The 24,851-nt window shown below is 35.6% G+C and overlaps 1 protein-coding gene across 4 annotated transcripts in view; it reads left to right on the top strand.

Moving 5' to 3' along the window:
* SPATA17 (spermatogenesis associated 17) overlaps positions 1-24,851 on the top strand; it is a 182,541-nt gene that overhangs the window by 27,476 nt on the left and 130,214 nt on the right. For all 4 annotated transcript variants that reach the window (XM_032317202.1, XM_032317204.1, XM_032317203.1 and 1 more), the window contains exon 5: positions 10,971-11,074. In XM_032317202.1, coding sequence (XP_032173093.1) covers positions 10,971-11,074 — 104 coding nt within the window. The remainder of the gene's footprint in view (positions 1-10,970; positions 11,075-24,851) is intronic.

Consider the following 24,851-nt stretch of genomic DNA (forward strand, 5'->3'; position numbering starts at 1 on the left):
GTTAAATATCTCTGAGCCATAACTAGAGAAAGACTGTAAATATTAATGAAGGAATGTATTAGTTTCCTTATGTCATATAGAATATTGTGATAAATAGATGAACATGGTTCTGGAATATAAGATGCCGGTCCAATACAAATCAATTAGGAATTATTCATATGATTTAGCAGTAATAAAGTCAGTTTCCACCTTAGAAGTTTAATTTCTATCATCTCTATGTTCATTTTTACGTGTTATTTTCCTAATGGAATGCTGAGCTAGTGATTATGAGGCTGGCTTGGTTTCTGCTCAGATTTTGGGAATGGGCACAACAAAAATATTATTTCTCTTGTCTCAGATAGTATGGTAATAGCTTAATTGTGGAGCTATTATAAATGGAGAAATTACTTTGGTGAATTCCATTAATGTTCTTAAAACTTACGTTGCCTTATTATATTCTCTTTCATTAATCTGTTAGTTCTTAACTTCTGCTAATAATAGATTTTATTTTGGGTCAAACAGCATAGTAAAATATTTTCTGAAGGTCCCGTGCAGAAATATGGCAGGTAAATTAACATTTTTTGGTTATTTATACTGCTTTGAGAAGGGTGCTTTTCTCTGCAGGTATGGGTGTGTGCCAGGACCCTATCACAGGGCTGGTCTACCTGTTCTGTCCCTCCCTCCTTTTCTTTCTTTTCCTTCCTTCCTTCCTTTCTTTTTTTCTCTCTTTCTTTCTCTCTCACTGTCTCTCTCTTCCTTTCTTTCACAATCTTATCTATTTGAGAGAGAGAGACTGCATGAGTGGAGTAGAGGGACAGAGGGAAAGGGAGAAGCAGGCTCCCTGCTGAGCAGGGAACCTGACATGGGGCTTGATCCCAGGTCTCCGAGATCATGACCTGAGCCAAAGGCAGACACTTAACCAACTGAGTCACCCAGGTGCCCCCCTGTTCACCTTTCTGTTCCCCTGTGGTTTAGGGAGAAAAGCAAGAGGAAGAAGTAGATCTTGCTGCTTTTTCCTGAGCCAAAGGCCCATACTATAGCAGCAATGGGCTATTTACTTACTAAAAATATAGTAGTATAGGAAAATGATTCGGTCTTCTTCTTTCAGTGGAAGTGCTTAAATCTGGGAATTTAGGAGATTTTGATTCTCTGTATAGCTCTGCGAAAGACTTGACTTCTGAGCCTTTAACACTGTTAGATTCTTTTCTTTTCTGCTTACTTTGTGTCTGTTGTGTCTCCAAAGTAAAAGGCAATAGATGACTGACTGTGAGCATAATGTAGTTGGACTCAAGACTTAGATGTCTACATAGATCATTGAGGAAGATAGAGACATAGAAGACAGGGGTAGAAAAATGCATTCTGTTGTTTGCTATTTAGCCCTCCATCTTCCTGTTCAGTTTTGATCTGGCTTGAATCATGATTCTCTTTACCTATATTAGGCATATCTAAGAAACCTACATCAGTATAAGCCACTTGGAAGGCAGAGTTTTTGACATACTCCCAACATTGAACTAAAAGCTCCATTTCCTACTAGCATTGCCCAAAGTCAACTTGTTTTTGATTATTGTTAGTGAGCAGTGTTGAACTTCACCTGAGTCCTGTGATCATGGAAGACAACAAAGTTTAAAAATATCTCCCACCCGGGGCGCCTGGGTGGCTCAGTGGATTAAGCCGCTGCCTTCGGCTCAGGTCATGATCTCAGTGTCCTGGGATCGAGCCCCGCATCGGGCTCTTTGCTCAGCGGGAGCCTGCTTCTCTCTCTCTCTCTGCCTGACTCTCCGCCTACTTGTGATTTCTCTCTCTGTCAAATAAATAAATAAAATCTTTAAAAAAAAAAAAAAATATCTCCCACCCTCTGGTAACAGCTTGCTTTAAAAAAAAAAAAAAAAATGCCCTTCACCACATGACTTAGGTAAGAGGCACAGATCTGTCCCTTGTTTCCTTATGACAAGACTGGGCACAGTGCCCCCTTCCCAGATTTCTGTTTCTTACCTCACGGATGATGACCACAACTGCTTGCCTCCATCATTCAGTTGGAAAAACTGTTTATTAACCAAACTATGGTTAAAGTTCTCTCCTTCCCCGTGTCCCTGAACTTCAGCCAGCATATAATACCTCTTCCTGAGAATAGGCTGGCTTCCTGGTAAAGCATTTTCTGATCTATCTGATGATGCCACCCTTTCATCCAACTTCTCCACATCTGGTTCTTTCTAGCCTTGTTTATATCTTCCTATTAAACACACACACACACACACACACACACACAAAACTCTTTGTGTCTAATTCTTGATGTGCTTATGGATCTTATGGTCAAAGTGCTCTGCCTATTGCAGTAGTCCTCTCCATCTGTCCTGTTGGTCACTCACTCCCTTCCATGATAATTCTTTGAAATAAAGTCTCTCTTGCTATGACTGGATTTATTTTTTATGCTACACATTCCACTGGAGGAGAGGAGAGGTGGGGATGTAGTGATCAATAAAGTGAGACAGGGGAAGACTTTCAGCTGAGCCACTGACGACATGCAGGAATTTTTATAATGAAAACACTTCTCTAATGAAGATGTTCAAAGATTGCCTTTAGAGGTTTGCATGAGTTGACTTGGTAATAGACTGGGTACTTATTTCATGTTCCTGTGATGAAGCATGAGGCTTACTTGCATGAAGGCCAAAATGACCGCCTAACAAAGATTAAAATTTTAGGGGCATCTGGGTGGCTCAGTGGGTTAAAGCCTCTGCCTTCAGCTCAGGTCATGATCCCAGAGTCCTGGGATTGAGCCCCACATTGGACTCTTTGCACAGTGGGGAGCCTGCTTCTTCCTCTTTCTCTGCCTGCCTCTCTGCCTACTTGTGATCTCTCTCTGTCAAATAAATAAAATCTTAAAAAAAAAAAAGATTAAATTTTAGCATTAGTTGATCACAGTGACCAGAACTGAATTTATTTGTAAAATGTGCAGTTCTGCAGAATGGCGCTCTGAAGGTTTGGCTTTCTGCAGCAGTGAGTGGGTGAGGAGACCAGTGTGTGGTCCGCCTACCTTGATGTTGTGCTCATCTGAAGGTTACAATCCTGGTTAGAAAGCACTAGCTGAAGTTTTACTTCTAACAGCTATACCTCTGCCTTTTCAGCTCATCAGCTATTAAGTAACCCTGTTCAAAACAACTATCCCTTAAATGCGTTAAATATGGGTGACTGTGCTTGTCCAAGAAGAGGAACTTCTGAGAGTCCTAGATAACTACCCAAAATTTGTGTAATATTCACACAAATCCATGTGCACCCAAATCTTGAATAAGGTTTTCACATACACTAGAAAAGAAAAACTTTTGTCCTATTTTGCCTTATATATGCAGCTAATTACAAATTATGTTTGACTGCTGACTCTTAGCAGGACAGATTATCACCAGTTGCTAATGAGGCTGGTGGAGCATTCCTGAAAATAGAGGGATTTAAAAAATACACTTTTAGCCTATCCATTCCTATATAGATGTCACATTCTTATAATAAAGAATAAATTATATGTATATGATTTTTTTTTAAGATTTTATTTATTTATTTGTCAGAGAGCGAGCGAGAGCGAGCACAGGCAGACAGAGTGGCAGGCAGAGTCAGAGGGAGAAGCAGGCTCCCTGCAGAGCAAGGAGCCTGATGTGGGACTCGATCCCATGACGCCGGGATGATGACCTGAGCTGAAGGCAGCTGCTTAACCCAACTGAGCTACCCAGGCGTCCCTGTATATGATTTTTTTAATGTGATAAGTATTCATATCCTCATCTGCGTTTATTTTTAAAGGGTCACCTTCTTTCTAAAAGCTTTATGATCCCCCTACCCATGTAGAATTGATCGCTCTCCCTTTTTATGTTCTATTTTACCATCGACATACTTCTGTTATAGAACCTGTAACATTTTATTATCCTTACTAATTTATATGCCTGTATCCACCCCCTTACACACTGTAAGTCCCTTGGGGCCCAGATCCTATCCTTTTAGTCTTTGTATCTATAGTTCCTGACTTATAGTAGGTGGTTAAATAAATTTCCCTGAATAAATCAATGAATACTTTTCTACATGAGGAGTAAAAAAGTCATTTGTTGTAAATACTTTTTGTTGAAGTCCCTCAGTGTCTGTTGGCAATTATTTAAGCCTTTGCTGGGGGACCTTTAAGACTTTTTTGAGAATCTGATGAGGTTATGTGGTATAGATAAATTGGACGTGGTAAAGTACTATTTGGTTAGTGCATTTCTTATGTGAATGGAAGAACTCATGAGCTTTGGGACCTTGCTAAAGTATCTTAACATGTACAGGTTTGAAGGAGGTCTGCTATGATATAAGCTGCTGTCCGAACCGCAGTCTGCCTTTCCAAAATCTCTGCTGCTGATATGCTGCTAGGCCAGTGACAGTCAATTAATACAGCAATAAATTGCTCAGTAAATTTTTATTTTAGCTCCTGGGGCCCTGTTTCTCCTGTTCCTCTGTGTGACACTTTATTTCCTTTTTGGTCTTTAATTCATCTTTACTCCAGATTAGGGTTTTTCTTTTCCTCCAACATTTTGGATATTCTTTTGTGGATCTTGTCTATATTTGGCCCCCAACTTTTTTCTTGTTTCTCTTTTTGTGCAGCTTTTAGTATCTTATACAAATGTCCTGAACTGATTCAGTTCCTAAACTCATTTCTTTCCACATCCCATTTAAATACACAATTGTCTATCCTTTTACAGCCTGGCATAGAACTGACTCTCCATTTCTGATGCCAGGGAGTATCTAATTAAGTTCTTGGGTGTCACCTCAGGTCCACCAAACACTGGGCTTAGCAGCTCAGCTCCTAATAACAGTACTATAAAGAGGCAAAATTACTTTATGTATAGAAAGCCCATTAAAAAAATCCCTAAGTAGCAAAAAAAAAGTACAGTTTAGTGGGATTATTTCATCCATTCTAGGGTCTAGTACTTGTTCCTTTTCCCTGGTACCTTGATTCGTGGTTCTCAACACTTAGTATTTTCTCTTGCTTATGACTTTTGTTTACTGGCTACTCCATCCCAGATGAAGCTTCGTCTGTGGAGTGGTATATATCATATACTTAATTCTTCCATTGGTAGGGGGAAGGTCACCTGAGTGGCTGAACGTATACCCAGCTTCAGCCTTGTCTTTGAGGCTCCTATTTCCCCAAGAGAATGGCTCCAGATTTTCACACACACACACACACGCACACAAACATATATGTGCTGGCAGATATTTGAGCATACCTTAGTCAGACTGATTGTCAGTGGGAGCTTTATGTCGCTGAGACTAAGCAAGAAAAAGATTGCAATGCCACATATCCCAAATCTTGGTAAGTCAGAACCATTAGTAAATAATAATAATAATTAGCAATTACATGGCAGCCACTATCCTCTGGGCACCAGTCTTAAATATTTTAAATATTTTAACTCTTCTCTGTAATTCTCATAGATTTCAAATAGAAAGGTGAGGAAATAGAATCGCAGAATGATATCTTGCCCAAAGTCCCATAGCTAGTAAGTGATAGTATTAGGAATTGAACCCTAGAGGTCTGATACCTACATATGTTCTCATAGTTGAGAACAACTATGTGAACCCTGGACTGAGCTTTATGGGAACTTTATTACTTATGCTCTGGTTTACTTGGTAAACTGATCCCTGGTCCTCACAAGTCAAGAGCATCTTACTAGCAGTACATTTTACTTAGGGAATTCTAAACTTAGTGATGATTAGTAGGAGACCATGTTGAGTGTTACATGCTTCACCTTGTAGGCAGAATTGGATGATAAACCTCTCATTGTAAAAAAAGGCTGGGGCCTTACGTACTGCTCTTGCAGCATCAGGATTTGTCCTCCATCGTCACCCCAGGACTGCTAGAAACTTCAACTGCTAATCTCTCTATATGTTAACTCTAAGAATATACCAGTTTTTAGTAAACTAAATATAATGAGGATATATAGTCTGTCACAGAGTTGGAAGTTAACAAAAGTACTCTCTGCAAATTATATGTTCCTTATAATGTCTTTAAAAAGCCTCCATTGGCTTATCTTACACATCTTGAGTCCTCCTTTGCTTGTCTGTCTTGGGACACCTGGCACAGTATCATATGAATACAAATTTCAGGAAGTGCTCATGTGTAGTATCTTAGAGATCTCTTAAAAAATATGTTCTATTTTTCTTTTCACTTTCAAAATCTATGAGAAATGAAAAATGGAAATAATCTAAAGCTTACAGAGATTTAAAAATGCTACATATATAATTGATTATTTAAATTGAATTCCTTTTACCCTGGAAACTTTGTACATATTACTAATCAATCATATATCCTTACATAATGATACTCTTCTGAAAGAGCATCTTGGCTGATTCTTTATTATTCAGTTATTTTAAATGATTTGTCTTGAAATTAGTGTCCCAAAATATTTTAGTTCAGATAGAAATCTTCACTTTAAGAAAAATAAAAACTGTAACAACAAGAGGATCACTAGATTAAATATCATTTAAAAGAGCCAATTTGCAAAGTAACCATAGCTTTATTGGCTCTTTCTTCTTAGAGGTCTGGATCTATGGATGTGAATTTAAATTTACAAACATTAATCTAGCTTGAAACATCAATTAACCATTTTCTTTTGTTTCCCACTTGTGTCTAAAATATAAAAATATGAGAAATGATTCTGTGGTGGCTTTAATTAAAAACTGAATTTGTGTCAGATACATAAGGATCCATTTCAATCTCCTAAACTATTTATAATCCAGTTTTTATATTTGTAATACTATGAAGCATGTACATTTAAAATAATGACTCCATGATTAGAGGGATAGGGATAAGTAGGAATTTATCAGAAATAATTCAGGAAGTAATTAAGGAAATAATTTAGGAAAAAATAGAGAAAGATATCCCAAAACGTCAGCCCAAGAAGTAAGAGGATCAGGATCAGATAGACCACCCCAAGCTTTTGCCTAATGATGGATGGATATTTAAATTTTCCATCACCATGCAAAAGAATGTTTCTTCTCCCTTCCTACTACTTGTAGTACCAGTAACATTGTGAACTAATTAAATAAATTTGTAGTGAAAGGGAATATTAAGTCATGTAGAGTGGGGAAACAATATTGAAGGGAAGAAATTGCATATGGAATGATTATCCAGAGCCTTATGTTAGTTAGAAATATCTGGTTAAGATTTCCATTTATATGTATGTTTTTGACATCATAATTCAGTGATACCTAGTATGAAATTTTGGTGTTACTGTTTTTTAAATACCTTTGAAAATTTAGTAAACCTACTTTTGTATGCTTACTGTATAATCTAGAATGTTGAGCATTCTAATAAATAAGAGCATAGTTATGAGTAAGATTCTGTTTGTATGCTCTCAAATACATTTAGACCATTGATACTAGGTAGGTCATCATCAGTTAATAGAAATTTTGTTTTTCATGTCTTCATTTTAATTTTAGGTGAAAAGACTTTTTTTTTCTTTTGATAACAATAATGTTACTATGAATTTTGAGGAATAAATGTAAACCAATGGAGGGGAAATCTTTTCTATGAACAGATGGCTTTTGGTATATCAAGGTTTTGCCATTTGTTTTAGTGCTTAAAATAAACATTATTTATAAGACCACTTACATTTTGATGTTACTTAATGAGGAATATGCATCATTGATTTGACTAGCTTAAGAGGTCATTTAGAACTTGCCCGTTAACAAGCTGTAATCTGCTGAGCACACAATGACTTTGTTTAAAATTATCTATTCAGAGCTGATCAATGACAATAATTGTTTTATACCAATCACTTCTGAAAGTTGCTAATTACTTTGAAGGACATGAATACTAGACTTTTTTTTTTTTTTTTTGAAGTCATAACCCATTCACCTTGAAATTAAGAAGAAACGTTATTGAAAAGTCATCTTGCCTCTTGAAAGAACTTTTTTTTTTTTTAATTGAAAGTTGATTCACTATACTGGAATATCAACAGGAAATTTAGGCAAAATTGAAGATGTCATTTGTTCTTATAAGAGAAAGTATAGTAGAATCTCCACTGTATTCTATCTTATATCAGTTAGGGATTGGATAAACTGGACTCCTTATAGCATAGGAAAATTGTATCTTTAAATGAAGAAACACATACACATACTTTAAGATTATCACGAGAATTAAAGCAGTTAATGTATACCTGACACATTCATGAGCTCAATAAATTTTAGATCCTTCTTCACTTCACTGGATGGTAGCATCTTCACTTGGTCAAACACCCAGATCTTTCTTCTTTTAACTACTCACCTCTAGCAAAACCACTTAGAGATAGATTGATTATCAATCAATATTATTAATGTGGGTGAGTTTTGTTACTTTAACCATCATTTGCTTAGTATGTGCCTTAATATCCAGTTTAATACCAGTCTGAATAAAAGGATTTGTCTTGAAAAGGACTTTTAGCCTGCCTTTGGGTAGATGTCTATGGAGTTTGGATATTAGAAGATCCCCTGGAGAGCACACCAATTATGTACTCTGTGGAATGGTTTGTGCTGCTTCTTTAGGTGTCCTTCCTGTTCACATGGATTCAGTTTCAGTTTTGTCCTTTCAGACGTCTTTTCTCAGAATGGGCATACACACCACTCCAATGTGACCTAATCATGAGTCAGCATCTTTCCTTTTTCCTTCTCAGTACTCCAGCATGCATCTTTTATGTTTTCTGGCACATTGAATCCTGTTTTATTTAGATTTTAATGATGTTTTCAAGTTACAAGTAGTTCCTACCTTAATACTATTTGATATGCTGATATTTTCCCATTCTTCCTAAATCACTTCTATTGCTGATGATGAATTTTCTGTACATACTTTGTCTGAAAGTGTTCTCTTCTTTTATTGTATGACTGTACATGCAGTAGAAGTATGGTATAATATTTGAAGTCATTCCACCAGCTCTATGACCAAAAGCAATGATTTAACCTAAATATCAGTGTCCCCTTCTATCATTGAGACTAATAATAATCTCTACCTCAAAATGATACTCTAATGATTAAATTAGATGAGCCAGGAAAATATCCACTTATTTGCATGTATGATTTATATACATACACAGATTCCAACTGATTATTCTTTTCATTAGGAAAGTGGTTTGTATTAGTTCCTCATCTTTCTTTGTCATCTTTAATACAGTTTGGTCGAATAGGAGGAAATAGTTTCTAAAATGAGTATACACCTTTAGAAAGAAATATTTTTCTTATTTAATGAATTTCTAAAGATCATTTGAAAAATATTTGGAAAGATTCATTTTATAACATTGTTACACTACCATGCTTTTTTACTTGGTGTTACTTTCTAGAATTATCTCTGATTTCATTGTTCTTACAAGCTATTTTGCATATCTTCAGTGATTTTTGTCATTCTCATAGTGGAAGATTAACTAAAACAGTTCTTCAGAATTTTCACGTTCTGTATCTCAGATTGTAAAATACCTTTTAAATGGTCAGCTTTAAAATATGGTAAAATATGGGAGAATACAAGTAAAGCATTTTCCCTGTATTTTCTTACAGATCCAGCATTCAAGTTATAAAAAATTTTAGGCTCAACGTATCTAGTGTAAAAAGAATTGGCTTTTGGGATAAAGCACAATGGACAAATGAAGAGTGTCTATATTAATCACCCTTTGCTATTTAAAAAAAAAGTTTAGAGAAGGTGTGTATTCCTAGCTTAGCTAACTCTAAAAAAAACATTGGAAGGACTTCATACCCAAAAATACATGTACACTGCCATAAAATTTTAGGCAATGAAGTTAAATCTTCATGTGAGGTTAATTTTTTTTCATCTTTTGCTGTTTTGTCTTCCTTTACTTCTTTAAAGAAGTTATTTTTTTTGTTGTTGTTGTTTTCCACAAAAGTAAAATCTAGGCATTACTTTGTTTTTGTTTTGAGTTTTCTAATAGAGATTATATTAGCAAAGATAAAATGGAAAGAGATTGATTTCTCAAGACTACTAGAGCATAATAAGGCATGAAGTAACCCACGTAAGTTTGTTCTTTGAGACCCCCCATACTCCTCCCATCTAAAAAAACATAGGTGCTTTCAACAGAAATGTTTGTCCATTGAAAATTGCATTTCACTGTATTCCCAGTTCTGTATTTTAATGGTTTAGAAGATGGTCACTGAAGTCCTAATGTAATTCCTGAATTCATCACCAATGGCTATATAATTATAAGGAAATTTCTCTTTTTAGCAGTTTTCTCATCTGTAAATAAGATGATAAGAATATTTCTCATAGGAGTATTCGAAAGATTAACACAGGGGCTCAGTGGGTTAAAGCCTCTACCTTCGGCTCAGGTCATGATCCCAGTGTTCTGGGCTCTCTGCTCAGCGGGGAGTCTGTTTCCCCCTTTCTCTCTGCCTGCCTCTCTGCCTGCTTGTGATCTCTGTCAAATAAATAAATAAAATCTTTAAAAAATTAAAAAAATAAAGGTTAATATATGCAAAACTCTTAGAATAGTGCCTTACACATAATAAAACAGTAATTGTTAGCTTTTTTTATTGTTAAGTACTAAAATGTCATGATGAAGATATAAGACAACATTTTGTTCAAAGATTTTGAAACCACCAAATTTTAAAAGCCCATTTGAAAATTGATTTTAATGAGACCAAATATAATCTTCAAGTCAGTGGTTTATGAAAAATAAAAAATCGGTTCGGGAAGGAAGTGGAAGTGGTAGAGATTGATAAAGCAAATTTCTCTTTGTTCTGTAGTTAATTTCACATTTAGTGTTTGTGAAAAATTATAATTTTTTTAAAATCTAATAACCTTTAAGTATGTTTTATCTTTATAAAATTTTATAATAAATCTGAGTACAATACATTTGCACCTATCTATACTGTCATATTAGTTGGAAAGCCTAAGACTTTATTTGATGTGAGTTATCATCCATCACTGCCTTAATTTTTGAAGAACTGTTAATGTTTTCACTAAAAATGCTCACTGGCATATTTTATCTTTTTATTTACTTCAATAGATTCAAAGGCGATGGCGAGGCTATAGGATTCGGAAGTATTGCTTTAATTATTTTTATTTGAAGGAGTACCTGAGAGCTGTTTCAGAGACCAACGATGCAATTAGGTGAGTATTCTACTAGTGACAATTTCAAAAAGGTTACGTTATAGATGTTGATCATTACCATACTTAGGAATACTTGTTAGAACTTAGCGATATTTTAGATAGAAATTTATTGGTAAGATAGAGATAGATGATTGTTTACCTTAAAATTTATTGTTGTCATATTTTTAAATATATTGTATTTTTTACTATAAATGAGATTATTTGTGTGTTCAGTAGGCCTCTCCGATTCTATGCAAAGTAGTTTTGGTCAGCATTATCTCATTTTGAGATGGATTTATCTGTAAAATGATTCCATAGATGAAGATTTAAATATGATAAGCCTCAGATGCATTTTGAGAAATATGATCAATAATAAGAACTTGCCTCTCAAAGGAGAAAATATTACGGAACATAATTAAAATGGACTATTTACTATCAGCTTTTTTTTTCTTTGAATACATAGAAGCACCTGGATTTAGATCATAGGGTGGTGTCTTCTGTAGATTTATGTAAAGTAAAGCTATTGTAACACTCTTCAGTCAACTTTACCAAAGCTCTATGTGTAAGTTTTCACATAACTTCAAATATATATTTTTTCCCTTTTGTTACAAGCCTGTTCTAATAACATATAAGTGACCATATGCTTTTAATATGTTTAGATAAAAAAAGAAATAGTAACAGTTGCCGTTTATGTAGTCATTTTATTTTATTTTATTTTAAGATTTTTATTTATTTGTCAGAGAGAGAGAGAGGGAGAGAGAGCGAGCACAGGCAGACAGAATGGCAGGCAGAGGCAGAGGGAGAAGCAGGCTCCCTGCTGAGCAGGGAGCCCCATGTGGGACTCGATCCCAGGACGCTGGGATCATGACCTGAGCTGAAGGCAGCCGCTTAACCAACTGAGCCACCCAGGCGTCCCAATGTAGTCATTTTAGTGTTTATCCCACATACCTTATCTTATTTTACTCTTAAAATTCTTTGAACTAAAAAGAACAATTGCACAATAAATTGTTAAAATAAAATTTTTGCCTGAGACCCTAAAGTTACATATACTATAAGAAATATCTGAAAACTGATTTTTCTAACTTTTAAATTTCCCACATATGTGTACATATGTGATAGGTCATATGTGTACATATGTGTACATATGTGATGTGTACATAGGATCTGGTCTTTGGAGATTAAATGTCGGGTATTTGTAAGGTTGATTTCTTTGGAAACCAAAATAAAGGTCTGGAAGGGTTGCAGCAGGATTTTGTCAGTTGGGGAAGCTGGAAAACTCAGAAATGTGGATGCCAGGGGACTGCTATTTAATTTCTTCCTTAAGAAATCCAAAGTCCTGGAGATGGGCTGGCTTTCTGCAAATGACAGGCTTGAGCTCATCTAGAGGAAAGAGCTAGCAGAATATGCAAAAAAAGGGAATTTGAGCAGGGCAAGGACTAAGGTGAGATAAATGAGGCTCTTAAGGCACAAAAGTTGAAGAGGTGTTTACTGGCAGGGCCAGGCAGGTGGCAACCCTTCACTTTTACAACCCCAAAAGGGCATCCTTAAATTGTACACTGGAGAGGCCTCTCTTGCTTCACCCTAGCCCATCACTGGTAGTGGAAGGTTCTCAAAAGACAAGTATGTGAAGGGCTGACTCAGAGATTCCTAGGATCTCCTCCTCAAGATCAGTCGTTTGCTAGAACTGCTCAAGAACTCAGGATTACAGTTTATTTACTAGATTACTGGCTTATTACAAAAGGATACAACTCAGAAACAGCCAGGTGGAAGAGACGCATAGTGCAGAAGATGGGGCGGTCAGGCCATCCTCCTAGCGTCTCCATCTGAATTCTCTTAAGATCAGGGGGTTTTATGGAGGCTTCCTTAGTTAGATATGATTGATTAAATCTTTGACCATTAGTGATTACCTCAACTTCCAGCCTCTCTCCCCTTCAGGTATGTTGGAAGTGAATTGAGGTGGAGCTTAGAGTCCCAAACTTCTAATCACATGATTGGCTCTCCTGGTAGCCAGCCCCATGAGCAAGCACCAGTCCTCTCATTAGCATGCTGAAAGACACTTAACCACTTTGAAGAAATTTCTAGGGTTTTGGAATTGGAAAAATTTCTAGAGTTTTGGAATTGGGTGTTGTAAAAAGACAGTGTTGAGGAAGGACCAAAGTAGTGCTCTGGAAGTGTTAGGAGGCCTTCTTGGCTCAAAATATACCTTACAGATAACGTGTATGTCTGTATGTATGTGAACAGGTTTAGCTTTTATTGTTTTTACTGCTTTTACACTCTCCTCTTGTAGATCTATAACAAAGATAGCATTCCTGTGCATTTCCTCATTTAGTTCTATGTCCCCTGCCAGTCTGGTGGTGTAGTTCAGGAAGTCTGCCACAGTCAAGTTTTGCTCTACAATATTCTTCTGACCAAGGAGGGCATTGTTGTTTTTCTCTAAGTATGCCAGCTATTTTTAAGAATTATGCACCTCTCTCTGAGATGTGCATCTTAAGATATCTTGTCTCCATGACATCTCTAATCCTGGTTGAATTTTAACTACTCTTGGTGGCCCTTCTTCATATATTACTTGTGAGTGTTTCTCATTTTACCAACAATAGGGTTTCCTTTTATTTTCTTATTGCCTTTCTTATTGTATGGAAGTTTAAGAGAAGAAGGGGTAGAGACATATCTATTCCACTATCTCAAAATTGGAAATACGTAGTTTACTTTCTAATATAAATCACAGTCTGTTTTACTTTCTGTTGCATATGCAGTTTTATAAATGTAATGAAAGCATGCTACAGAGTACTATAGAGGAAACACAGAAGCAGAACATCTAAGGCAAAGATAGGTGTTAGTCAGAGTAAGAGTGGGAGTCTGGGATTAGGGATGTTTCTCAGAGGCTGCGAAGCTGAGCCATGAAGGTTGTGCAGAAATTAGGACATTAGCACAGGAAATCTCACTGAGGTTGATGCAAGGAAGATGATAGAAGGTTGAATTAAAGATAAATCCAGGCAGTGTAGTAGGAAACATATCATAACAGTGCATTTTAGACCATGTTAAAGAACAGTGGGGTAGACTTCTCTTTAAGAGGAGCGACGGGCATGATTACATTTGTGCTTTGGCATGCACATTTGATTGTATTTTTCATAATATTTTTAAATAGTCTAGTGATTATTAAAAGCATCTTTAGAGTTATAATTTTACTGAGATAGTGTTATTTTCCTTCTCATAGAAGAACATATATAACACATTTGTTTGGATTATTTCTTCACATTTCTTTATTCTGTTTTTCTTTGGGAATCATTGGAATCAGTACTCTAATCTACTAGAAGCACCTTAAAACAGTACTCAATTATTAGCTCATCACTTTGTCAGCCAAGAATCTGGGAGGTGCTTCGTGCCTAGGCTAAGGTCTCTCGGGAGGTTACAGTCCTGTGGTCAGCCATAGCTGCGGTCTTATGTGAAAGCTCAGCTGGGGAAGAAGCCTCACTGATGGAGGTCTCCATTATTCTGGCTGTTGCACTTGAGTCCCTTGGTTTCTTGCCAAGTAGGCTTCCCTGTAGGGCAGCTTACAACATGGAAATGAGTAAGTGAAAAGGGGACATAAGAAAGCATAAGGATGGAAACCACATCTTTTGATAACCTAATGTCAAAAGGGACATTTCTTCTCTTTTGCTACATTCTGTTCATTTGAAGCAAGAGACTGGGTCCATCCCACACTTTAAGCAAGGGAATTACATGAAGGATGAATATTACAGTGGGAATTACTGGTAGCCATGTTGCAAGATAGTTTCAACACTCAGTGACATGCATATAGAATTTGTTCAATAAACGCGTTGCTTTTAAGCGTTTTGTCTTGGATAAAAGTTACTTCACATTTACTTATGGCAATATTTTTAGGTGCTGTTTTTTCAAAATTCTGTTTCAAACTTTAATATTGTATGAAACAATTATGATGTATCCTGATTACTTATACCAGCAGGGATTAAATGTATAGTTTCTGAGTTTCAAAGAGACAATATAAGATCTAGTGCATTCTTCTGTCTTTGGACAGGGTAAAATAATTTTCAGTACAAAAAGTTAGCAAAGTACGTTCTATATCACAATATGTTTGATTTGAATTATGTAGGATACCAGACAACATTGGTCTTTATTTTATCTGCTCTTTTATTAATGGAAATAGTTTATTATATAGTTAATAGTAAAAGAAATTACGCATAATTATATAAGAATATATTTTTATAACCAAGAGTGGACCTATCACAAAGATAAATGGAATTGATTAATTTGAGGCTGAGTTTGCACTTGGTAGACAAGTATAATAATATCTAGCCTGATCTGCAAAAACTGCCCCAGGTTATGAATAAGAAAATTATATAATGAAATTAAAAATTAGCTACAGAGTTATAGATTGGTAGCATTAATAAAACATTATTAGCTTGAAGTGCAGAAAACTGACTTTTTTGACAGAAATTTAAGCTGGAAGTAATATATTCCCCCAAGTTTAATGCTTCATTGTATTTTTTGGTTTTTAATACCTTACAAACAATAGTGCTGTTTTGAATGTAAATTGTCATTCATCAAAGTGAATTGTGGAGCATAACAAATAACATGGAGGACGAGGGGTGTTAGAGAGGAGAAGAGAGTTGGGGTAAATTGGAAGGGGAGGTGAATCATGAGAGACTATGGACTCTGAAAAACAATCTGAGGGGTTTGAAGTGGCGGGGGGGTGGGAGGTTGAGGTACCAGGTGGTGGGTATTATAGAGGGCACGGATTGCATGGAGCACTGCATGTGGTGAAAAAATAATGAATACTGTTTTTCTGAAAATAAATAAATTAATTAAAAAAAAAAAGTGAATTGAAGTTTTCCAGCATGTTGATTTTGTATAACATGGTTTGGCTATTATGGATATTTTTCTTTACCTATGTATCATGAGAGATTTTTTTAAAAGATGTATTTGTTTTATTTTATTGAAACAACTTTATTGAGATAGAATTCATATACCGTATGGTTCATCCATTTAAAGTACACTACTCTATAGTGGTTGATATATTCACAAAGTTGTGCAGCCACCACCACAATCAATCTAAAACATTTTCATTACCTTAAAAAGAAACCGTATGTCCTTTAGCAGTGACCCACTCCCATTCTTCCCAACCTGCTCAGCTATTGGCAACCACTAATCTATTTTTTATCTCTATAGGCTTGCCTGTTGTGTACATTTCATAGAAATTGAATCTTACAATGTGGTTTTTGTGACTGATGTTTGGCCCTTTGTTTTCCAAGTTCATTCATGCTGTAGTATATAAGAGTACTATACTCCTTTTTCTTGCTAATTAATATTTCATTCTATGGATAAACCACATATTATTTACCTGTTTATCATTTCATGGACATTTGCGTTGTTTCCACTTTTTGGCTATTATGAGTAATGTTGCTGTGGACATTTATATACAAGTTTTTATGTGGAAACATGTTTCCGTTTCTCCTGGGTACTTCAAGAAAGCTTGAATTTAACAAGTGTAAGACATGAATAGCTAGGAACATTGACTTTGAAATGAGATTGATGTGGACGAGTCATGGTTCTGCCATTTTCTAATTGTGTGAGCTTGATCTAGTTATTTAATCTTACAGAAATTGGGTTTCTTCATCTGTGCATCAGAACAGCAGTATTTACTTTGCAGAATATCTGTGAGGCATGGAGTATGTGAAGCACTGGGCATATAATTGATACTCAACAAATAACAGTTATTACTATCAACGAATAAGAGCTAATGTTTGTAGATATACTTTCCTATGATGTTATAAGAATAACATTCAGTTTTATGGGGCTATTTTTAATTCAAAGTAAACAAACATAAAATTTCATGAATTACCTTGTGTATTTTAGAAGAATTTGTAGAAACATTAATTGCTGAGTATAATCTAAATCATCAGTATTTTGGGGGTGCCTGGATGGCTCAGGTGGTTAAGCAGTCTGCCTTAGGCTCAGGTCATGATCCTGGAGTCTCAGGATGAAGCCCAGCAAAGGGGACCCTGCTCAGGGGGGATTCTGCTTCTGCCTGCTTCTCCTTCTCCTGCTCCACTGGTACTCTGTCTCTCTTTCTCTCAAATAAATAAGTGAAATGTATTTTTTGTTGTTTTTTTTAAAGATTTTATTTATTTGAGAGAAAGAGCATGAGAAGGGGGAGAGTCAGGGGGAGAAGCAGATTCCCCACTGAGCTGGGAGCCCGATGCAGGACTCAATCCCAGGACTCTTGGATCGTGACCTGAGCTGTAGGCAGTCACCTAATGAACTGAGCCACCCAGGCACCCCCCAAATAAAATATTAAAAAAAAAAAAATCAGTATTTTTGTGACATTAAACCATGGCTAAAAATTTTCTTGCAGAGAACTGGAAGGAAAAGCAAAGAATGGAACATAGAACAAAGTTGGGAAAAATGCAGTAATGAATACACAAACATCTTTTTTTTAAAATCCAGAAGTTATTTATTTATTTATTTATTTATTTATTTATTTATAGCATGAGGGGAGGGAGGAATAGGGAGGGGGGAGAGAGTGAATCCTAAACAGGTTTCACACCCAACATGGAGGCCAACAGTGGGCTTTCAGTCTCATGACCCTGAGATGGAGCCCTGCATTGGGCTCCATTCAGCAAGGAGTCCTCTTGTCCTTCTCCCCCTGCTCTTCTCACCTGGCTCTCTCTCTCTGTCTGTCCCTCAAATAAATAAATAAATTCTTTTAAAAAATAGTGAAAAGGAATATATGTTAACAGAATACAGGCATATTATTATATATATTACTTTTTACCAAATGTTTATAATAGATAAAAGAATGGCTTTGCCATACCCTTATTATGTCCCTAGTGGTGACCATTTTTTTCTTTTAGCTATTTCTTTTTATACCAAATGTTTCTAAATTATATGCTTATCTAATACTGTCTGATTTTACATCTTAGGATCTTTTACATTACTTTCACATATGGTAGATGAGGGTTTAACTCATATTCTTCCCATCTCCACTTCCATCTATTTTCAGAGAAATCGGTATCAGTGTTTACATTATCATGATTATAGAAGCAGAGTTCCTTACAAAGGCAATTAATGCAGGATGAATATATTTACCTTATTCCATTTTTAAAATTAATTTCTATTTTCCTTATATTTTCGTCTTGCCCTATCTGCAAATTACATCTACCATTGATTATTTCCCAGTACTCTATGCTATCAGGAAATCTAGTAAGTCCCCTTTTCCTCTGGAGCTTGTCCTCTTTGACCTATCATCCTGCTCCAGACAGACTGCATTTTCTTTTGATATGATGGAGATTTCTTGAGAAGACATCTCTTAACTTTCTTTCTCTTGGGCTGAACTTACTGTTTTGTGGACCTGTGTTCTCTTTTTATGATTTATTTTCTTGTTTTTCTGGAGCAACTGCTATCATAACGTGCATGGAAGGCAGTTTTGAGAGTTTTTACTTGCTTTTAAATATGTCTTATTCTATCCTCAAACTTGATTAGTAGCTTGTCTGGGTAAAACATTCTCAGTCGCAGATCATTTGCCCTCAAGAGTTTTGAAGACACTGCCCTGTTGTTTTCCAGCATTCAAAATTGCTAACTGCTTACTTGTCTGTTTCTTCTTCCTTTGAAAATTATCTATTTTTTTTTCAACATTTGTTAGTTCAAGTGTACCAAAAGCAAATACTAAGATGGAATTAGATCTGTAAGAAGTGCAGTCGAGAGAAGCAGCAGGCAAAGGTGGGGGAAGACCTTTAGTCCACAATATAAGTCTGACACCTATGAAAAGAGAGAAAGAAGATTGGGAAGAGATTGGGACTGCAGTACATTTTCAAGAAAGGCTGATGGGCTCTCTTCAAGCCAGTTACCCTTTGGAAGAGTCTGCTGTCTTGCCAGCATTATCCTGCCTTATTACCTCCACTTCCCATTCTCAATCACTGGCTGAGGAAGGTGTGACATTGGTATGATCATGTTGGTGGATTCACTGGTCCATTTTTATAGGCATTAGAGATTGTTATGAGTTTTTTCTTCTGGAACTTTTGAAATTTTTCAGAATTAGGACTTATGTAAGTATTTTGCCTCCATTGTTTGAGCAGTCAATGTATCCTTTATTTCTAAGATATTTTCTTATATTATTTCTGAAATAATTCTTCACTTTTATTTCCTTCTATTCTTTCTTCACATGGTTCTTATTGGTTGGATGTTGGACCTCCAGAAGTAATATGCTAAGTCTCTTAAACCTTTCTGCCCCCATTCCCTTCACCTTGGGCATTTGTCCTTTGTATATTTGTGAGAGACTTCCTTTCTACCCTACTAAAATTTTTATTTCAGCAATAATTTTTAACTTTCATTAAATATTTCTACCATTTGGATAATTTCTTCTTTTATATCATTCAGTTATTATTTTGTTAATGAACTTTATCATATTTCTCTAAAAGTACCAGAGCAGTTAGGGTCTTGGCAGGAAGCAGAACCCACCTCAGAGTTTGTTTTTTGAATAAAGAAAGTTCAATGAAAGGATGAGATCAGAGATAATGTGCAGGGTTAAGGGTGCAGCAAAGGATGTTTTAGCAACAGAGACTGGCAACAGTAGGATGTTGCTACTGCCAGGGTCAAAGAGTTAAGGCAAAGAAATAGCATTAATGGTTATAGTGAGAGCCAAGGGGAAGTTTACAACCTCCACCTCTGGCCGTGATCTGTACTTGTAGAGGAATGCAGCTATTTCCAGAGGTGTGTGGCATCAAAGGGGAGAGGGAAATGAGGTAAAAATACCCTCAGTTTCTTCCTCCTAAACTTCAGTCTTCTGTTAGATTAAATCCAGCTGAAAACTAGCCTAAATGATAGAGTTGGTAGGGCTTAGCCTTTTTGGTCACAGTGCAGGTCACGGGTCACAGAAGTATGTAGAGTGAATTGGGGGTAGCAAATGAAAAATAATCAGCATTGGTAATGAAAGTTCAGAGTTTAAGTTTTATTCCGTCTCTGTGTTCTGAATTTCCTCCACAGTGTTTTTTTTTTTTTCCCTTTAAGTTGACTATTTGCATTTTCCAGTTATACTAGAATCTACCCTTATAAAACTGGTGTGTGTATATGTGTGTTCATTTATACATGAATGTGAAAAATTGAAACACCAATTTCAATGTGTACATAAATTGAAGATTTTGTTGACTGGTAGGTTTCATTGCTTTTAAGGTGGTAAGTCAGGGAGCTGATACCTTTTGCTAGTCAATGCCCAGATGCCAGTATGTGGAGGTTATTTAGTTTCTTTTAGGCTATTTAGTTTCTCCAGAGAAACTTCTGTTGCTCTACTGAGGGAGTAGATGCTGTCACTGCCATTGCGTGTAGGGTAAGAGAAAATTTCATGTGCCTCATACCCACAAGGTACTGTACTCTAAGTCCCATGTATTTTCTCTCAGTTTCTTCAGAGCACAACCTTAATCCCTTACCTAAGAAACTGAAGCGTGAATGCTGGCATTCCCTATGTATATGTGCTAAAGAAGCAAAAGTGTGTGGCTGTTATAGATATGTACCTCATGGTTAAACTGCTACATCATAGTAGAATGGAGATGAGATTCTGCATCTTATGATGTCAAGGATAGTGCATTTTCCGTGTCTTACCTACTTTCTGTGTATGTAGAACTAATACAAAATGATAGAAAGATCTTAGGAAGTTAAAGTTTCTCAGCCAGACTACATTTGTTGCATAGCTAAATTCTGGATGCCACTATTTTCGTGAACATTGACAAAAAAAATCCACATCCAGCAGAAAACAACCTGGAATATAAGAGATGTAGAAATCATGAAGAGTTGGTCAAGACTGGAACACAGAAGCTCAAAGTAAGGCATGACATCTGTCTTCATATTTTAAAGAACCATTATGTTCTGCATTTATAAAAAGGGAAAAAAATTGAGGCAAGTTAGTTCAATGTGAAAAGCATATTTCCAGTAATTAGAGCTATTCAGTAATAGGCTGACTTATGAAGTATAAAACATCTGACAGGATTCATCTACAATGTCAGGACTTGTGTAGAAAGGATTTCTGAAGTTGATGACAAACTAGAAGATTTCTAATTCTCTTTAAATCTGGGATCACTTGTTTAACATGGCATATGTTTAAAAGACATAAATCTATATATTTATTTACCTCAAAACTTAAAGTACTTCAGATTCCATAAAGGTGCTAGGGTAATTTAAATGAGACTAATCTAGGTCATAAGGGATTCACAGAAAAGTATATGGTATAAAATTATCACTTACCGGGCTGCCTGGGTGGCTCAGTGGGTTAAGCCTCTGCCTTCAGCTCAGGTCATGATCTCAGGTTCAAGCCCCAATTCCAGCTCTCTGCTCAGCAGGGAGCCTGCTTCTCCCTCCCCCTCTGCCCGCCTCTCTGCCTACTTGTGATCTATCTCTCTCTGTGTTAAATAAATAAAATAAAATCTTTAAAAAAATTATCACTTACCATAACTAAGATGGATATGATAATCCATGTAAATCAAGAATTTTGTATATGTGCATATATTATAATTACATATTTACAACCTTTAATTAATCTAAAGTTAAAAGTTCTCTAAGTCTGTCATGAAATTTTAAAAATATTTTAATACTAAATGTATTATTGAAATATATATTCCTGAAAGATAAAGGCTGCCTTGCATTCCCATAGATAGAAAAAAGTTTTTGCAGGTGGCAACATCTCCTCAGATCACTAAATTGGTCCTTCATAATTTTGGAGAAGAATGACTAATGGATTTATCATTAGGAAGACCATTATTCTAAATTTAATATTAGATTTATGAATTCTTAGATTCATTGACATGCTTGCCAAAATACTAAATCACAGAAGGAACAGCTTTTAAAATGCTTTTTTGACTTTTTATGATCTGAATAGTGCTGATGAGATAACACATGTCAGAGAACAGCATCTAGTTCCTTCAAGATCCCTGTGCAGCTCTGCCATATTTGCATGGACTGTGCTGTGTGCCTCATTTCTGTGGTTATTCTGAAATCCATTGACCCATACCCATAACTTGGCATATTGAAAACTGACGTTCTCTTATTTGCCTTATATTTTTATGTGAATAACTTCCAGCTGAACTCTGAGAAATTCTTAGTTTCTAAAGTTCTCTTTCTCACATTTCCTATTAAACTATCAGTGTTTGCAATGAAGATGGTCATCATTTAGAACTCACAGCTAACAGCTTGCTGTTTCAAAATATTTGTATCAATATTTGTGTTCAATGCTATCTTTGTAGTCTGCTGATTTGCATTTGTTTTCAAGGAAAAGCAAAAAAAAAGCTCGGTGATTTTTATGAATATTCATGTAGTTTCTAGGAAACTCAATTCAAAAGATTTGAACATTATCTCTCATCCTTATAATAGTTATCGAGGACTCTCAATATGACCACCATTATAGTCTTTAAGTAATCTTTCTCTGGTTTAAAACCATACAGAGTCAACAAAGGCATTAAGCTAATGACAAAACTGAAGAGCATTGCAATCACTTAACATTGCATATCAGGGAAACACAGTACTAAATAGATTTCTAGTTCTCTGGAGTTAAAACTTAATACATTAAACTATCTAGGAAGTACAGTTCTTTCTTTTTAAAAAACATTTTATTTCTTTATTTGACATAGAGAGACTCAGCGAGAGAGGGAACACAAGCAGGGGGAGTAGGAGAGGGAGAAGCAGACTTCCCACTGAGCGGGGAGCCTGATGTGGGGCTTGATCCCAAGACCCTGAGATCATGACCTGAGCTGAAGGCAGACGCTTAATGACTGAGCCACCCAGGTGCCCCTAGGAAGTACATTTCTAATTGTGCTTTAATTAACGAAGAAATAGAAACGCGAAGGAAATCAGCATGTCTTCTCAGATTGGTAATATGTGCAGCCCCCAAAATCAAAGGAGGAACTGCTAGAGTAAAAACCTATAGAGTAGTGTTGGTATTCGTCTTTCTTGTGCTGTCACATATGGTTTCTTCAGAAGTTTCACTAACTTCATTTTAAAGTCAATTAAAATGGGAAAATACTAATGTAAGCAATAAAGTCTGGATTATATCTAGTCTATCAATACTGGACACATGCTTGATAACTTCCTCTTTAGATATATGCACAATGTAGACAAAAAGCATTATAACTGAGTGGTTAACTTAAATCTTATAAAACATAAACAAAAGAAATAATTATAGACTCCTCAAAAATTTCTCTCTTTTGGTGTAGCATTCTGTGTTTTTGATAACAATAAGAGGAAGATCGGTCTTTTATGTGATAATTATAAATGTCATAAATATCAAGCTAAAATTTATATGAACAGGTTTAGACATTATAAGCAATGACGAGCTCAATAAATAGACTAATCACAGTAAATTCTATTTACTAAGCATCTATTGTGTGCATGATGTTTTGTATGTTATCTATACAAAACTCCTTTGGGGATATATATTATCATATCTTAAAGATGAAAACCTAAAACTCAGGTTTTAAGTAACTTGGGTCACACAAGTAAGTAGTGGTAGATCTGGAGATTTGAACTCAGTTTTTTTTTTGTTGTTGTTTTTATTTTTTTTTTTCATCAAAACAGCCTCTTTGTAATTTTGATTTATTTCAAGTTGTATCAGTCATATCTCAGTGGCATATAGCATCAGCAGGCTCACTTAAAACCCATTACAAATCTCTTATAAATGCATTTTCTGCTGCTGGGGCTAGAAAAAACTTGTTAGACTTCCTTTCAGTAGTGGTATCATTTGACTTGGTCATGCCCAGTGAAATAAAGTATTAAAAGTAATAGAACTAAATGGGAATTTGACGATTGGAGGCAATTTCATGTCAGATTAAAAACCATTATTATGTGGTGTTAAATATTTTTTCAGATCCCATCTGTTCTATGTACCGTGTGATATGAAGTCATTAACAATTGAGGCCTTGGTATTAATTGAAATAGTGGGTAGATTTCACAATATTGGTGTACGTTGCCTCTTCCAGCAAGTTTCTGTGAGAAGTAGATGAACTTGGACTAGATATAGCTACTCTGCAAGCAGAGCTGGAAAGTAGTACTGCTTAGCTAAGAGAACTACCCTCTGTACAGTGTGTATTTTTTGAGTGTCTTAGAATTTGGAACTTTGGGTATTGTAAAACCCAACTGGTTTCGTATCTCAAACTGATGAATTTATTAGCAGTGGCTATGAAGTTTAGGGACTTAGCTGTAGATAACCACAAGACCTTGGCAGGTATGTGAGCCCAAGACAAATATCAGAATTGGGATATTATCTTGCTTGATAATGGCTAAGTTAATTCAGACCAACCACCCTCATAGCAATATCTAAGCATCAAAGAGCTATCAGCATAATAAACAATTTATTAGCCAAAATATAAAAGAAGATGAGTATTCAGAGATGTAAGTCTATAATCAAAGCTGCTTTTGCCTTGAGGGCATCAGTAATTTCTTTTTTGATTTCTTCTTTGCATGACTTTAAAAATAATCACCCATATTTCTTTTGATATTGTAAGGTTTCTTTTATAACTTTTAATATTGAATCCAGTGAAATCTATTTAATATGAAGAGTAAATTTAAAATTGAGTTTAAGATTTTTTTAAATGACTAACAAGTTATTACAGTAGCATTTATTAAATAATTCAATTATCTCTCACTGTTAAGTGTCATCTTAATCACATACTAAGTCCCACATGTGCTCAGGTGTATCTCTTGACTATCGATGGCCATCTGATTTATCTCTCTTTTTGTAATCCTGTATAATATTACTTTGCTTAAGTATCTACAATTTACTTTTGTTTTTCAGAAGATGCTA

This window comes from Mustela erminea, chromosome 17, assembly GCF_009829155.1.
Source record: "Mustela erminea isolate mMusErm1 chromosome 17, mMusErm1.Pri, whole genome shotgun sequence".
Taxonomy (NCBI): domain Eukaryota; kingdom Metazoa; phylum Chordata; class Mammalia; order Carnivora; family Mustelidae; genus Mustela; species Mustela erminea.